The sequence below is a fragment of the Falco naumanni genome, chromosome 8, assembly GCF_017639655.2.
Source record: "Falco naumanni isolate bFalNau1 chromosome 8, bFalNau1.pat, whole genome shotgun sequence".
In the NCBI taxonomy this organism is placed as follows: Eukaryota; Metazoa; Chordata; class Aves; order Falconiformes; family Falconidae; genus Falco; species Falco naumanni.
In genome coordinates this window covers 24665643-24682804 of record NC_054061.1, presented here as the reverse complement: position 1 = coordinate 24682804, position 17162 = coordinate 24665643, and the positions used below count along the sequence as shown (strand labels likewise).

The 17162-nt window shown below is 42.4% G+C and overlaps 1 protein-coding gene across 2 annotated transcripts in view; it reads left to right on the top strand.

Annotated features, from left to right (window-relative positions):
• Positions 1–1008: 1008 nt before the first annotated feature.
• Positions 1009–17162, top strand: part of EPC2 (enhancer of polycomb homolog 2) — a 50818-nt gene continuing 34664 nt past the window's right edge. For both annotated transcript variants that reach the window (XM_040602930.1, XM_040602929.1), the window contains exon 1: positions 1009–1426. In XM_040602930.1, the coding sequence (XP_040458864.1) occupies positions 1274–1426 (153 nt within the window). In that variant the 5' untranslated portion in view covers positions 1009–1273. The remainder of the gene's footprint in view (positions 1427–17162) is intronic.

The window sequence follows — 17162 nt, the reverse complement described above, 5'->3', positions numbered from 1 at the left end:
TGGAAATGGTGAGGTATTTGAAGTACTAAAGGTCTTTGATGAAGAGCTTTTCAGACTAAAGTCAATACGCTGAACCAGTGTGGGAAACTGGATCAGTAGAGGACTGTGGCTTTGTCCACATGGAGAGCTTGGGGTTATTATTCAAGTTGGATGTCTTGTTCGTGTTTAGCGTTGTATTCTTTGATAGCTGGCCGAACCAAAGAGGAGCAAGGCACTTCTGCAGCAGAAGAGCATAAATAAGCTGAAACACCACACAGGCAACCCTGAGCCACTCGGCACCGACAGGCGGGTCTGTAACACAAACTCCTGTGCATGAGCAGCACCTGGTTTTACAGCACACAGAACTGCAACCCCGCTGCAGGCTCAGCCCATGCAGAGCAGGATACAGGTCATCGATATACAAAAAAAATAATGAAACAAAAGAAAAATTGAGCGGTTATGAGTTTGTTTCTGAAGTGTTGGTTTGTATCAATAACTGAAGTTAATTCTCCTGACAGCTGTTTTTATTACTAAGACGTTTTCATCCCAAAAGGCTAAGGGTGTGAGCCACCGGCCCGCGCCGGGCGCTGAGGAGAGGAGCCCGGGCCGGAGTGCGGGCTCCAGCCCCGGGGAGAAGGAGCCCGCCCTTCCCTTCCCGCCTCGCCGCCACCACACGGGCCTCCCGCCACCGGCACCGGGTGATACTCGGTGTCTGTCACCAGCTCCGTCGCGGCGGGGGATGGCGGGGCACATCGCTCGCAGCCACCGCCCGTCCCGCCGCTACTTTATCCAGTCAAAAGCTCCTCCCGCCTCGCCCGCAGCGGGGGGCGGCGGGGGGGACAGCGGGTGCCCATCGTCGGCCCGTTCCGTTCCGTTCCGGCCCGCCTCAGCGGCCGCCCCATACGCCCGCGTCCCCGCCGCCTCCCCTCAGCCTCCCGCCCTCGGCTGCGCGCGCACCACGGCTACCCCTCTCCTCCCTCCTCCCTCCCAGCCTTCCCCCCCCCGCCCGCCCGAGCTCTCGCGTTGGCTGTCGGGATCGCTGGCCGCTTTGGTTAATGTCCGCCATGTTTGCCATGGCGCAGGGAGCGGATCGAGCGAGCCCGGCGCGGATCTAGGGCTGCGGGGCGTGCGCTGTGAGCAACGGGCGGCCCCGCGGAGAGCTGTTCCGGGGCGGCGGGACCCTCCATGGTGGTGCGGGCCGGGTGCGGGAGCGGCTGGGAGGCGGCGGCGAGGCCGCACTGAAGGCCCCCCCCCCGCCCGCCCGGCCCCGGGGTGTTATTGTGAGGGGGAGACAATGAGCAAACTCTCCTTCCGAGCCCGGGCGCTAGACGCCGCCAAACCGCTGCCCATCTACCGCGGCAAGGACATGCCCGACCTCAACGACTGCGTCTCCATCAACCGGGCTGTGCCGCAGATGCCCACGGGGATGGAGAAAGAGGAGGAATCGGTAAGGGAGCCGCGCAGGGGGGGCACCATTGTTTATCAGACACCCCCCCTCCCCTCACGGGAAATAGGCCATTGGCATTCACCAAGCGCACTACGCACGCTCCCCGCCGCAGCGCCGTACGGTTCTTACGGGGCCCTGCGCAAAGAGCGCAGCGTAAACTGCTGTCCGACGCCGTAAGCGGGCCCTGCTCCGCCATCTTCTTTGCGTCCCGACTCGCGAGTGTTTTGATTAGTGGGGTGGGGGGGTGGGGGGGAGGCCTTTACGCTAGCGTAAGAAGGAGGAAGGCGCAAGACGCCGCTCTGAATGAGCGAGCGGGCGCCGCGGCCGCAGTTGGCGTAGCGTGCCTTTGCTGCCGCCGCTTGCCTTGTGCGCGGGGAGCGGGAGCGGCAGCGGCGGGCTCGGGGTGCCCGGCTGCCGGCGCGGCCTGGCGGGCGCGGGGAGCGGGTCGGGGCGGCTCGCCACTCGGCTGCCGCTACGGCGGAGCGCTGCGGAGTGCCCCGCGTGTGCGCGGCCCCGGGCGAGCCGGCCGCTCCGGGGACGCTGGAGTGATAGCGGCGTGGCGGGCTGCGCTCTGCTACCTGTCCGCCGGCTGGCGGGGCAGGGGCTGGCGGGGGCAGCGGGCGGCCGGGGCCGGTACAGCTCCTTCCCTGCCGCAGGTGCTGTGGGAGGAATCCGCCGGAGTTGTAACGAGTGCGCGTCCCGCTCGTACTTTTGCAGAAGAGGCTTTTTGTGCCGCGCGGTGCACGGCGAATGTCAGATGCATCAGCTGGACGTGTTGCATCAAGTTTTAAGCGTTTAGGTGACTTATAAATAAACCAGCAAGTGTTAAAAATAGACATGTGATGCTTGTTCTTGTAGCGTTATGGGGGGTGGGTGGGGAAAGCTTTTGTCCCCTTAAGTAAAGATAAGTTCCTGGGCTTTTTGATACATCAAGCAGTAGGACAGCACTTCTTTGAAAACGCTTGCCCGTGGTTCTGGTGTCATTTGAACGTACAGATTTGTTTCACTGATACTTAAACATCGACTCCTGTGCTCCTTAGAGCTGTATAAGGCTCAGATACAGGCTGTCGCCTAATGTGTCTGTACTTGTATGTACAGCCGATAGTAAATGTACCCTCAAGAATTTCTTCAATGAATCCGTGTCTCCGCCTCAGCCAAACCTCTATGCGTGTGGATTGGCTTTTCAGAGGTTACAGCTGTCAAAGGAGGCTCCATGCCTTTCTGATTGGTTTTTCACACTTGGCTGTTCGTATTAAAAGGAATCCTCTGTCTTACCGTTGTGTGGTTTTGTTTTCAGTTTTTTTTCTGTTTCCCCCATTGTTTTACAATAGTGATACACTGTGGTCAAAACTTCCAGTACTTCCTGAAGAACAAACTTCTGCCGGAATATAGGACTGTATTTAAAAGCAACAGCAGTGTGGTATTAATGAAGCAATCCTGGAGACTAACTTGGTTTTCCAAGTCTTCAATGTCTACCTTGCAGTGCTGTGTTTGCATTTAATGTGTGTAATTTTATTATCAAAATGATTGTGGTTTTGATAAATCACGTTTCAAATAAACTTGCTAATGGAAAACTGCTGTGAGAGTTCAAGCAGGCAAGCTGCTTGCAGACTGCTTATGTTTGTGAAGAAGGTTAGATTTATACTTCAGTAAAACTGCTTTGGTGTTGTACTAAAATGTTGCTTTTCTGTTAGAATGAGGTTTATTTTCTCTATACTGAAATGTGGCTATATTATGTAATAGTCTCAAAATGGAATGGTCATTGAAGCAATATATAAGCATAGTGCTGGATACAATAGCCAAGCAAGATTATTAACTGTACTATTAATAGATTTTTTTTTTTACATTATTGCTGTGTAGTAACAGATTCATTCACGGGGCAAGCCTCTTCCCAGCATTGCACATACAGTTCTTTCGTGTAAGGTTTTGTGGTAGTGGTACATAAAGCCCTTCTAGGAAAGGCTGTTGTGGATGACTGTAGTTAACTTTTTTGAGAAATGTTTAAAAGGCTTTTACTTCTAGCAAATATTGCTATGATCAGTTTGATGTATTGTGAAAGGGACTTGGGGGGGGGGGGGGCGGGGGGGGGGAGAGAGAGAGAGAGGGAGATCCACATAGTCATTTCTGACATCTTAATTACTTGAGTATCTCAAAGCCTTTTTTTAGCCAAGACTTTTACCAGGGGTGCATCTTGTGAAAGGTGTTTGAGCCATCAGGGTAGCTGCTGATTTATACGAGCTGTACAGAGACGCAAAGCTCATGTTACTCTGGCCCTAGTACACTGCTTTCCTTCCTGTGCTACCCTGCGTGATGCCTCGGTGAAATCAGAAAGGTCTTGTAGTACAGTGTATCATGGGGTCAGGTATCGCCTTCCAGGGCTTGCTGTCACCAAAAATAACTATGCATTTACAGATTTGCAAGATTTAAAAGGGTTAAGATTGACACATCTGTGTGACCTGTGCTTTACAACCTAATCTTGCTAGTGCACGCATGTGAGTTGCTTTGTTCATGATTGGTATTTCGTATATGTGTCATTAATGTGGTTTTTTTGTGTTGTGGGTTTTTTGTTTTGTTTTGAACATAGGAAGGCTTAAACCCTGAGAAAGGGGGCTTAATGATTTATCACTCTTTTCTACTACAATTACTGAAGTTATCTGGACTGTATATTAAAATGTTGTACAGGCACTGTAGTCGCAGACTGGACAACAATGCATACTGTAGGTCATCCTGCTACAAAAATGTGTACGGCCCAGTTTGTCAGTATGAGCATGTTTTTATTTGACTTTTCTTTTTATTTGATCTTGATGAATATTCTGAAACTATTTCTGTTTAAGTATCTTGGAGATTTATATCCACTGGCAGCATGTTACAAATCAGCGGCTCATTTCTCTCACTTGGAGATTCCAGCTGTGAAAAATTAGGCTTCTGGTCTGTAGCATGTTTATGTCAGTGTTTATAATCTACCTTAAATTAAACCTGAGGAAGAAAATTGTGTGGGTTTGTTTTTTCATCTCATGTGAAAGAGTGATTACTAGTAAGCAAAAGTGGGAAGAAGTCCTTTTGTGAGCTTCAGAAACTGAGCAGGAACATTTGGTATTGTTTTTTTTCTGATGAGTAAGAGTTGTATTTCATAATGCTAATGAATTGTTTTGGCTAGAAGGGGGAAAAGTTGCAGAACAGATAAGCCCTTGTTTTGTTTCTTATCGCATAACTGTGTTTTTTATCTGAATAAATATTACTGGAGACTGCAGAGTTGCATGTTGTGTGTGTGGGGGGAAATCATGCTTAATAACGAGGCAAACTCAGGCTGCAGGCTTTCGGAAGTAATTTACTGGAGTTAGGAATCTAAAAGCACAGTGGTAATTGAGGATACTTAGGTTGCCTGGTCAAACCAATCTAAATGTTCATCTTGGAATACTTGTTTGAACATATGTTCATTTACAGTTAAGTTTGACATCACATGACAAGGTTAGGGTTATAGAGGAAAAGTGCACAAATAGCAAGTTAAGGGCATGGGTTAATGTTATTAAAATGCTGATGGAGTACAAATGAGAAGTGACTTTCATTCTCAGTCCTTGAGTGATCACCTCAGGATGGTCTTTTACAGATTGTTAAATGTTCAATTTTGGGTATTTTGACAGGCTGGAAGTAGTTGAAGACATCTTTTCTTGCTTTCTCTTCTGTTTGTACTCCTTCTATCCCTTAGTTCATTCTTGTTGTTACACTGGAAACTTGGAAGTGTTCATCATCTGGCTTTGAAGGTGTCCTGGAGCTAGCGATGCTTCTGAAGCAGCATATTCATTCACCTGTCAAAGCAGGAGACATTAACTTTGCACAAGTCATAGTTTTTTGTTTGGATATTTTTGCTGATACAGTGTAACATAATGAGTGTTTTTGCTGATACAATGAACTGGAAGAGTTCAATCAGGAGGACTTTGAAATATGTGCATACACAGATAAGATCATTAATGGCAATGCTTACTTGCCTTTTTTTTTTTTTTTTTTAAAAAAAAGAAGATTGTTAGGACCTAGTCCTACATGCGCATTTTCTTATGCCTGAACTTTTTTGGGGGTGATTTCTGTTTATAAGATCAAATAATAGTCACTTCTTAATCTTGTCTTGGAGGGGTTTCATCCTGAACTCAACTCAGGGGTGTGCATGAGCATAAACACCTTGGTGTTGTTTAGGGACTGCAGGGGTGCTCTGCTTTTGCCCCTTTTGTCTAGTGTTGAAATGGTACGTGTTTTACAGATTATGCTTTTGTGTGTGTGTGTGTACATTGTACAAACTGAAAAGTGTAATTTATTTTATAAGGAGATTAATGGAGTTGTTTATATGTTACAGCTAATTGTCAACATAAAGGCAAGTAGTCTTGTTTGATAGATGTTCTATACACTGGAATTGTGTTGAGTGCATCTGTGCTACCAGCTTGCTTTCTGCAATGAAATCAGAGTTTGGAGTTCAGTGTTCAAGTTTCCCTCTTCCGCTCCAGACACACTTTCACATCTTTATTGGGAAGCATAACTCTTTTAAAGCTGGTTTTATGTATGGAAATGTTACAGATAGTTGCTTTCATAGCATTAATAGGTTTTTTTTCTTTTAATCCTAACCTAGCAATAATTATTCATGCTAAACAAGAACCAATAGTGCCTTAAAACAGTTAACTTCATCTCTCCCTAATAGAAGATAGCATTGTCATCACAAAAATTATGTTTTTTGTTGTGCTGTTGACATCTGTGACTTCTAGGAAGGTGCTTAAATGTGGTCAAGTATGACAGACTCACACAGAAAGACTGAGGTCAGAAGGGTGGTCATCTTGGCCAAGCCTCTGCTCAAGCAGGGCCACCTAGAGCTTGTTGCCCAGAATCATGTCCAGATGGCTTTGAGTATCTCCAAGATGGGAGGTATCAAATGTGCAAGGACTTAGGTGAGCTGTTGACCAGAAGTACTAACCTGGTACGCTAACCTGTCTAATGCGCTCAGGTTTAGATTTATAAACAACACACATAAATGGCTCACATGTGGACAGAATGTATTCTAACTTGAGATTTGTGTGTCGGATGTGCATTCATAACCTGTGGTTGAACCCTTAAAAGCGCTTGCAAATGAGGTGCTTTGTAGAACAAAGAAGCCGGGACACCAGTGTGTAAAATAGAAGGTCAACAGAGGGTAACTTCAGCTCAAAGCATGCGAGTATTCTGTAAATCAAAAATCCTTCAAAAAGGCTTTATGAAGGTCTGAGAAGGAAACTCAAAAGATCGTACTTCCATGCAAAGCTAAGTGAAATCAAGACAGCAGACTTTCCTTAAGAAAGAATTGGGGTTTGTTTGACTAGAATCAACTGGCTTATGTGTTGAGAAAATGTAATTCCCAGTAGAAGTTTATTTCTCAGTTTAAGCACCTGTATTTATTTACTTATTTTGGGTATGTTTGGAGACTGTTGGGAGTATGTTTGGTAGTAGGTAGTGTAATGCTGTTGTGATCTTGATTCACGGAATTTTAAACTTTAGTTCTTGTGGTTTAACCCCAGCTAGCAACTGAGTACCACACATCCCGCTTGCTCGCTCCCCCCTCCCCTAGTGGCATGGGGAGAATTGGGGAAAAAGGTAAAACTGGAGGATTAAGAAAATTTCATAATTTAAATAAGATAAATTATAATAATGAAAAGAAGAGAGAAGGAGAGGGATAAAATCCAAAGGAAGGGGGGAAAATGATGCGCAGTGCAGTTGCTCAGTACCTGCTGCCTGATGCTTAGCCAGTCTCCGAGCATTGATCCCCAGGCCCTGGCCAACTCCCCCCAGTTTATATACTGAGCTTGACATTCTGTGGTATGGAATATCCCTTTGGCCAGCTTGTGTCATCTGTCCTGGCTGTGTCCCTCCCAATTTCTTGTGCCACCCCAGCCTTCTCACTGGCAGGGCCTGAGAAACTGAGAAGTCCTTGGCTTAGTGTAAACATGATTAGCAACAACTAAAAACATCAGTGTGTTATCAACGTTATTCTCACACCAAACCCAAAACAGCATTGTAGCAGGTACTGAGAAGAATGTAACTGTTATCTCAGCTGCAACCAGGACAGTTCTGTTTAAGACCTTTTCCCTTGCCTTCAGGTCTTGTATTTTTCTCCCTCTGTTTGAGACCTGTTGGGTGATGCAGAGGTGTTCCTCACAAGTGCACAATTCAACTCCCATTTGCTAGCCATTATTTCAGTTTTCAGCTGCAATCCTCTACCGTTCCTGTGCTTTCACCTACAAAGTATTTTTGCAGCTAACATAAGCTTCCTTTAAGTCTACCACTGCATAGTACCACTACCAGGTGCTTTTTAACATCCCATTTGATAATGGTGTATCAGATTTAAAGCTAAGTAGGTTGGACTGTGTTAGCTTGATACTGCAGTGGGAATGAAAATAACCTGTTGCTGAGTGTGGACCCTATTTAAATGCTAGAGTAGCAGAGCATAGTTAACTGGTGAGCTGTTAAAGAGAGTTGCTTTTGTTTTAATTTGTTCTGGCTGTATTTATGTGGCTGAACGTAAACTGTACAATGATTTACTCTTAAGTCTCAAACTCAAGATCAGTTTATTAGGGCTTATCACATTAACACCTGTCAACTAACCTGTAACAACTGCTTGTGACTATAGGCTTAGCCTGTGACAAATGTCAAGTGGTTTATCTTGGAGCATGCTTTTAAGATACAGCTGAGCCAGAGTAACAGTGGTCTGCAGCTAGTAGGGATGGTCCGCTGTTCGGAGTAGTGAGGCACAGCCAACTCGATAATGGGAGACAGAAGCTCACCATGGAAAAGCTGAGCATCCTGTACTTGCAGAGTGGTAGGAGCATGTGGGGATAGAGTGCTTGGGAATGGAGAAGCATGAGACTGCTACCCGTTTGGTGTGATCCTGAGGTTAGATGGGTTCAGCCATATCTTAAAATCACACCCGATTTAGATAAAGCTGCGTTTTTGCTGCAGGCTAGAGTTGTAAGCACGGGGTCAGTTAACAACAGGTCCCTGAAATCTGTCCTAACTTGTTTGGGTGCCTGAGTCCATCGTAGAGAACAATGGTATCTGCAGTAATGTTAATTGAGAGTCACACCTCAATTCATTATGCAGCAACTTTCCCTTATAGGTAGGTTTCCTCAGGATGAGGTGTAATTCCATGACAAAAGCCTGTGAGAACACCTCTGTACTCTGTTGCTCATCTCTGGAATGTCTTAAGTGTAGGTAGCATTTTTTCCTTCTCCTTCAATTTAAGAAAACTTTGGAAAGAAGTACCTCAGGCAGCTTCGGTTGTACTTTGAATTACGTGGTGCCAAATTTCATATTGCATCTGCTTGCAAAATTGAGCGGTAGTCAGCTTGGTACAATTTCTGTGTTGATCGGAATCAGCTGAGATGTCCCATATTTGAATAATTTAGATCAGGGGTTCTCAAACTACGGCCCGCGGGCCGGATATGGCCCCCCAGGGTGCTCAGTCCGCCCCCCGGTATTTACAGACCCCCCTGCCGGGGGTTGGTGGGGGGAAACCAAGCAGCCGCAGATGACTGCCTGCCACTTCATCCGCGCACTGCCCCCCTGGTTAAAAAGTTTGAGGACCCCTGATTTAGATCAATAGACAACAAATTAGCTTATATTAATCTTGGTTTTAATTATCTTTTTCGTAAGAAAGATCACTTGGATTAGTGCTAGACATTCAAAAGGTTATTTGTAATTTATTTTGCCAACAAAGCCAGTAAACTATGCCTTGTTTATACTTCTTTGAACAGTTATATGCCTTAGCATATTTAGCATTTGAACTGTTCAACTTTTTGAGAGATAAATAACACATTCAATAATTACATAAACAAAACTACAGTTAAACGTTAGGCACTGGTGGTAAAGATTAATTGTAGGACTGGAATTTCTGTAACAAGTAGAGAACTGAAGCAGAACTGAATTATATACCAGATATGAAAAGAAGTAGAGAAAATAGTTTCGTTAAACTAAAAGTAATATCAATATAGACTGTCATCACTTTGCATTGAATGTTGACTAGTTCTGAGTCAAAGAAATGAAGTTTTGAGAATATACTATTCTAAAAAATTGATTTTCATCCACTTTGCAAATTCCTACTTGTTAATATGTCATAGTGACTGTATGCTGTGACTGAAAGTGTTGGGTTAAAATATTGTCCATGTTCATAACAGAAGTGCTCTAAGTATAAGGGAGCAGAAGTTTGCAGGAAAACCCCCCAAACTTAGTTCTTTTCCTAATTTACTTTGGCGAACTCTGTGATTGATACATTTAAACCAACAACATGCCTAGTCTTTTATGGTAGAAGGAGAGTTTACCACACCTGATTCTCATTGTTTTGGGGTTTGTTTTGTTTCTTTGTTTTTTAAAAAAAACATTTTTTTCAGAAATAAAGTGACAATGAAATGCCTGGAGTAAGAATTTCAGACTTTAGATAGAAATATGCTTTGGGTCTGTTAGTATTGTAAATGCACATTTCTGAGTGGGAAGAGTAGGTAAGCTGATAACCAGAGTTGTATTCTCTCTAAGAAGTTACTTGGCTTGGAGAAAAAAGCCGTTTCTTGCTGGTAGATGTGTGAGGATAGCACTGGGTTGCTTTTGTCTAATAGACTTTATTTCTCTGATCTCTGAAGTTTGGAGGGCTCAACACCTCACCAATATGTTTACTGCAGCATGTGTTTTCTTTCTAAAGTATTTTCTCATGTTTACGTTATGTTCAATTGCAAGAAGTCAGGGCTTACCCAACTTGCTTGTGAGACTGTTCTCCAGTTTGTTGGATGTCATTTTTCTGTCAGTTTTCTGTATCAGTAAACTATCTGATCATGTCCCCCTTTACTATGCAAAGTAGTTCGTGTATGTACCAATTCTTAGCCAGCATATTTATAAATACTTCCTCTCCCCCTTTCCCTAACTGTTTTCTCTTGTTTTAATTCATAATTTGATTTTCTTAGCTTTCTGCCATTTTTATGGCTGCAACTCACATTTTGTATCTGTTTGACAATTTGGGTCGCATAACAAGAACTGTTCCTACTTTGAAGCATCCTCATAATGTCTGATTCCCCTGTCTTAAACAAAATACTGCATGTCTAGCAGCAGTATCAAATGACAAGACGAGAGAGAGAGAGACGCTGTTATTACAGAAAGTTCAAAATTAATAGTACATATGTTTCTTGAGTTAAAGATGTTTGAATTAAAATGGAATTTTGTAGGTTTTAGTAATTTTAATTCCTAGCAATTAGTATACGTGTACTTGTGTTTTAGTTTTTTTGATGCTTTTCTAAGTTGTCCTAACTTTAGAACTGATCTCTAGTATCTTTATACGTAGTATCTAATATGATGGATTTCTCTTTGGTTCATCAGGTCTTCAGCACTACAGGTTTCCTCACATTGGCGAGGACGTTTGTTATAAAAACTCTCCAAAATAGAAATTCCCCATATTGGTGTGTGTAGTTCAGTTAAATAAAAATCCATAGTAAGAACTTTGGATCCTACTGGATCATTTCCTGGAAGGAAAATGTTACACATAAGTTGGAAGGTTAAATGTGTAGTGGAGCAAGAGAGGGACAGGTACTGTAAGCAGCTTGTTCTTGAACGTACACCTGAAACATTCCAGGAAATTGCATTACTGATGAAGATTGAATTAGTGAGCTTATTGGTGCCTAGACTCTTGGTAACTTCTTGCCACCTTAGCACTGAAGTGTTCTGCTTTGGCCACAGAACCTTATTTTTAATACGTCTTTCACTGAAATAGCCGTACATGTTCACAGCTCTGCATCTTTGGCTGTTGTAACCAGCCTTTAGGCTTCTGATAGGCACCAGCAGGACGGGACTCCACTTAACTTGTGTGGCATGGATGAAAATGGATGTTTTGAAAGATCTGATCTTTACTATTAAAGTAACATGGTTTCTTTGCTAATAAATATCATAGAGCAAGTAGCCTCAGCCATCTTAGCCACATGAGGCTCTTGAGTAGCTTCAAGTGAGGTTTCTATGCTGGGACCAGGGAGAATGTGTGGTGTTACAAAGTTGTTGGATAATACAAATCTCTAATTGTGGGAGGAAGTGAGGCAGCAGCCACTACTGCACTGCCTTTCCTAGGTCCTTGCGGCCTCCCACCAGGTAAATGGGTCCAGCGGGGAGCTGTAGTCGCCTTCTGCTGGAGAATCTCCACAGTCCTCCTTCCCGGTGACTTTTCCTCCCCTCTTTTGCAAGAAGCACGGTTTTGTGACTCACGTTCCCATGAAGGTTTGATGCATGGAGCCAGGAATCAAACCGATTTTTTAGCTTCTACGTGTAATACTGTATTTAATAAAGGGGGAAACTAGTTGTGGAATCTCAGCCTTTTAAAATACATTGTGGAGTTAATTCCATGAAAAATAGGAAAGAGTAATTATATATGTAGTTGTATAGCTTTCCATCCTTGGGACAATCAAGTTATGCTAATTGAAGCAGACTGTCAAGAAAATAAAAGGGAATTCTTCAGGTTCAATCTCTGCTGTGTAAGGTTGCATTTATTAGGTGGGTAATGATACAAATGTATCGCTAGGAGACCGCTTTCCCTGTGTTGTGACTAGATGTTACAGTGTTTGTAATAGTTTTCCCTTATGGTCATGCCAAAGTATCTTGCGGAAGAAAGGTACCACTTTTCAGGAAACACTTACAAAGCACCATATTCAGCCTTTCCAAAAGTCGTTCCTACTAACTCAGTTTAATTCATTGTTATAACATTGTTTCTATTTTTAGTTATTCATTTATATGCATATTTTGACAGACTGGAAACTTGTATAATTGAATGTTGCCTTGAAATATAGTGCTGTAGTTTGTTTGGGTTTCTTTTGACATGTCATAAACAGTAGCAGTTTTGTGTCAATTATATGTTCATAAATAGTGAACAGTCATTATTTATAGAAATGAAAGACTGCTCATGTTCTTCCCATACATTGCTGCTCTCCCACTCATTAGGGTAATATTTGGGTTGCCTCACAGTTATTTCATGTGCATTATTACACAGGATGATTGAAATTGCATGGCTTGCCTTTTCTGTATTAAGAGATTTTTTCTCTCTCTCTCTCTTTTTTTTTTTTTTTTTTTTTTTCAGCACACACATAGAGAAAAGTTAACTAGAGAAACACAAAAATGATGGCAACATTCTGTGGTCACTTCCCCTGTATCTGCATCTCATGGGCTAATTTTCACTCTTATTTCCTAGCTTGCATGTAGTGATTTTATAGTGCTTAAATTGGCTTTAGTCAGACTACCAGAGAGGAAATTAAGGATTTCAGGCTTTTTTTTTTTGTTCAAACTGGATTTTTCTTCATTTAGATGCACATCTGCTATGTAGACATATGTATCTAGACATGAAGTGTCACCCAAGGACACTGGGCGCAGTTAGGTGCTGTTGGTAGCCCTTCTGTTGTATTGTTCCAGCCTACATTAGCATTTGTGAGAGATAAGGTTCTGGTGAGTATCATCAGGTGATGTATTTAAAGTATTCACAGAATGGCTTGTCTTTGGTTTTTAGATTGCACTAGCATTGCTTTGAAGAGGGAAGAAAGTCACAGAAAGGTGTGTGGGTGGGGTGTTTTTGTTGCCATATTAGTTCACTCCTGAAATAATAGAATGGCTTTAGAGTAGCTAAAGAATAAAAACCTTAGCAATTCCGGGGACTTCGGTGAGTTTTTATGATGGCATAGTACAGTTTGATTCACTTTGCTGCTGTCTTCATTGAGTCATCTGTAACAGCAGCCTATCATTAGTACTGTTTGTTTTGTACCTGTAGGCATAATTCAGCAGTCTCGAAGGTGAGTGCGTGGCAAGTGATTCTTGTGATTATTTAAGTACAAAACCAAAAAGGACAGGGAGTATCACACTGGAAAAACATGACATGGCCAAAAGTGAAACTGAGAAGGAAACTTCAGTTTTATGAGCTCTTGCCACTTGTAAGGAGAATCATACACCATACCTTCTCCTGCTTCTTGTAGGTGCCTTTGAGCTTCCTTCCACAGAATGCCTGAAACCCCTTAGGGAAATAAATGATCAGCTTTGATAATTCACTAAAATACTTACTTTTCAAAATAAAAGCATTGTATTTCTGCTAAGATATTCATTGCTGTCTCCACGGTGAAAATTGCCATGGCGCACAGACAGGTTTCCTGCTTGATGTAAGACTCCTTATTTCAGTTGTTTTCCATCTCGGGGCAGAGGAAGGGGAAAGAAAGGAAAACAGGTCTGTAGCTATCTTCCGCTCCCTGCCCTCCCCTGCCACCTTTCAGCTGCTGAGATCCACTTTCAGTTACAATAATGTTAAGGTAAGAAGTCAGTCATACTTCAGGTAATTGGTTGAAACTTCATTTACGCTAAGTTGACATGCCCAGCAATCTGTTTTTTAAAAAGAAAAAGGGAAAAAAAAAAAAAGCTTTGCCAGTAAACTTCTAATGGCTCGAGAAGATGTTCATCCTGTTGGTGTTGTGGAGACAAATTAATCCTCCTTGATAGAAAAAACCAAGCTCTTTCCGCACTGAGGAGGATAGATGTTCATTGGCCATGTTTCTTCTGGCAGTTAAGGATTGAAAGGGTTAACTGCAGAAGGAAACAAAAGATGGTGCTTGAGTTCACACTTTTGTCTTGGAGAGCTTTTAAAGAAGCCCAACAGTATGAGTGTACTGGTGTGTGAAAAGAGGGAGCAGATAGGGCTGTGGCTTTTGATCAAAGTAGCTTTTGAGCTTGGTGACACATTTTTCTTTAACTGTTGCCAACAGGTGTTATCTGTGCTGGAGACTTTGCAGGAGGAGCCTGCAAGTTTCAGACTAAAATTCTGTACATTTTTGTTGGTGTTTTTTTAATTGGATATAAAAGTGTCAATTAATTTGTATTTCCTAGTTTGAGTATAGTGTTATGCAAATAGGATCTCTAGGGCTTTAGTCAGTTTTCCTTGTTTTCTTTGCTTTAATTCTGTTCTTGATTGCAGGTAGATTGGAAGCCCAAATTTAGGTCAGTGTAGAAATAAGTCCTTTTGAGTAGGTAAAGCTGTTAATAAATTTACTTTTTGCTTCCTTCGTACTTTGAGTGGAGGACTATAGAGTTAAAGCCATCTATCTCATTAAGGGAGTCAATTTTAACAGCTAAGCTGAGGTATATTATGTTGTTTCCCTTAAGTTGCAGTAACATCTGTCAAGATACTTCTCTCATTAAAGTCTACAGTGTTGCAATTATGTAACTTAAATTGTGTGACCTGTAGCTCTGTTGTGAAAGTAGTGACAAAGAGGAAGTTATTTTCTTAAATAGTGGCACAGTAAACTCTTTTGGTACTTTCTACCTCACAGGGTAAATGTAAATATTAGTAAGTGAATGGGAGTGGTGGAATAACATTTTAAAGGTATGGTATAGTTTTAAGGAATGCAGAAGGGAACAGGTATGTTTAGTGCTAAAGGTTTGTCTTCTTGGGTGGCTGCATCCAAGATGGAATTGCTCACTGCCGTTCCATAATCAGGACAGATCTGCTTTTCAGTGTGAAGATGGTATTCAACCACAGGCATCTCAAACCATGCTCATTCAAAAAAAAATTAGCACACTAATTTAAAGTATGATAAACTCTGTTTCAGAGAGAGTGCAATGGGAGGTGGTTACAGGGAGCTTAAAGGATAAGGAACAAACCAAACCTGTCTGTAGAATCCAAGTGTTCTGTTTTAAAGCAGCGGAATAAAAGGAAGCATACTGGTAAACATAGTTCTAATGGTTAAAAAATAATGTTCGGTATTGATCACTGTTTCCCTTGAAGCTTAACAAAAATAATCTTTAGGAGAATATTACTTCTTGACTTACTATTATTGCTAAACTTTTTTTCCTAGAGAAGAATGTCTCAGATAGAAAGTTTAGAAAGAACGTGAAACCTGGGGTATTTCAGGGATGAAAGTCAGTAGCAGTTGAAGGTACCTTGCTCTGATTTGGACTTTGACGTTGGTTCTAAATGTGTGCAACCAAAGCTAAGTCTTTTTAGGTACCAGTATTTAGGATTTTTTTGGTTTTCCCCTCTGAGGAAAAATTAAAGCTGGGATTGCAGTGTCTCAGTACGGGTTCAGAGGTGTGATTCAAGTCTTGTTCTGGATGAAAGCTGATACTTACTCTGTCTGTCAACCCGGCTGTGAATGGCTGTCAAGTCATTCAGACTGGAGCTTTGAAGGTGGTGGTGTGGCACTGCTAGGTGCATGGTGTGACGCTGCTAGGTGCAGCGTACTCTTCTGTGTTGCTCCACATGGAATGAGTGGATTCATGCTGGCAGGACAGGCAGTTTACACCATGGAAAACATACTGGAATATATAAAGCCAGTGACTTGAGCAATTTGCTGTAAACTGTTGTCAGTGTGGTTATTGTACCGTGAAGGTACAGTGATGACTAAAGTGCATCTAGAGAGATGAATCTTTCAGTTGGAGAACAATTTTGTTTTAATGTGTAAATATGCTAAAGCAGCAGTATTACATACACTAAACATATAGATATTTCTGTTATGCTTTTAGTTGAAGAAGTACTCCAATCTAAGCTGTATTTGAAGTTTTTTAGTCAAACTAGTGTGAAAGGTTTGGATGTGCTTTTTAAGAAAATAGTGGGTAATAACTCTTTGACAGGTACTCTGTTTTATTCCCATGGCAGCACGTTGTTTGCTATCATCACTGTTTCCTCTAATGTTCAGTTATTTTGTATGAAATCTTTTTATCTTCCTTACTGCAGAATGAAATTTAAAGTGTGGTGTATGTCTTTCAAAACCATAAGAAAAGGTGAAAGATAGACAAAATGGTGTGTTGGTAAACCAGTTAGTAAATCTATCTTTAAAAACACTTTTTCAGGTTTAATGAAGCCATTTAATTAGACCAACTTTCAGGAGTTAAAATTTGTATTTTCCTTAACTTTATGTTCAGCAGAAAGGTATTTTTTTTCCCTCCTAATTTTAAAAATTAAATAGCTTATCTGTGTCTTTTGAAGCTCTACCGTTTGATGAGTGACAGTAATAGTGTTAAGACTTTTCTGTTGGAAAGCTGTGTTATGCTTGAAGGCTCTTTGTAGTAAAGTGTGTACTAACGTATTGTCAGATTTTCCTTGGGAACTCATTTGTATGCTTACTAGCAGTGTTACAGAAACTGAGAATCTGAATTACTCATCTGCAGTGTTTAGTGGGCTATGGAGCTAAAAGGTGTTTGGGATTTTGGTTGGTGTCTGTCCTTCTTAAATACTTCCAGAAAAATTTGAACCATACTTACCCGTTCATTACTTAGGCCATGTGGGCTAGGGTGATTTCTCTACAAGTTATTTAATCCCATTTTAGGAGAGTGTCCGTGTTTGTTTGATTTTTGGCGTCTGGTGGGGAACTATTAAGTTGGTCAGTCTTCAGTTGGTTAGTTGTGTAAGGAATGCATCTTCAGCAAATTTGTCAGTGATCCTGTGTTAGGGGAGGAGGGGTTGGCTTGCCAACTGTGGAGCGTCTGTCTTTGTGGATGCTGAGAAACCAGAGGACTGGCTCAGCTGAAATGTGAAGTTAAAAGTGCACAAATTCTGTACTTGAGGCAGCGTAATAATGCTGTGGCGATAGTGGCAGGGTACTGCCCAGCTGATGAGCAGCACTGATGGAAAGAAAGGAGCAGGCAGTGGGCCAGCAGTGTGTGCACACTGTGTGCCTGAGGCATGCTGTAAACTGGGCTACCTTAGGAGGAATGTGGCTATGAAAGGGGGAAGTTA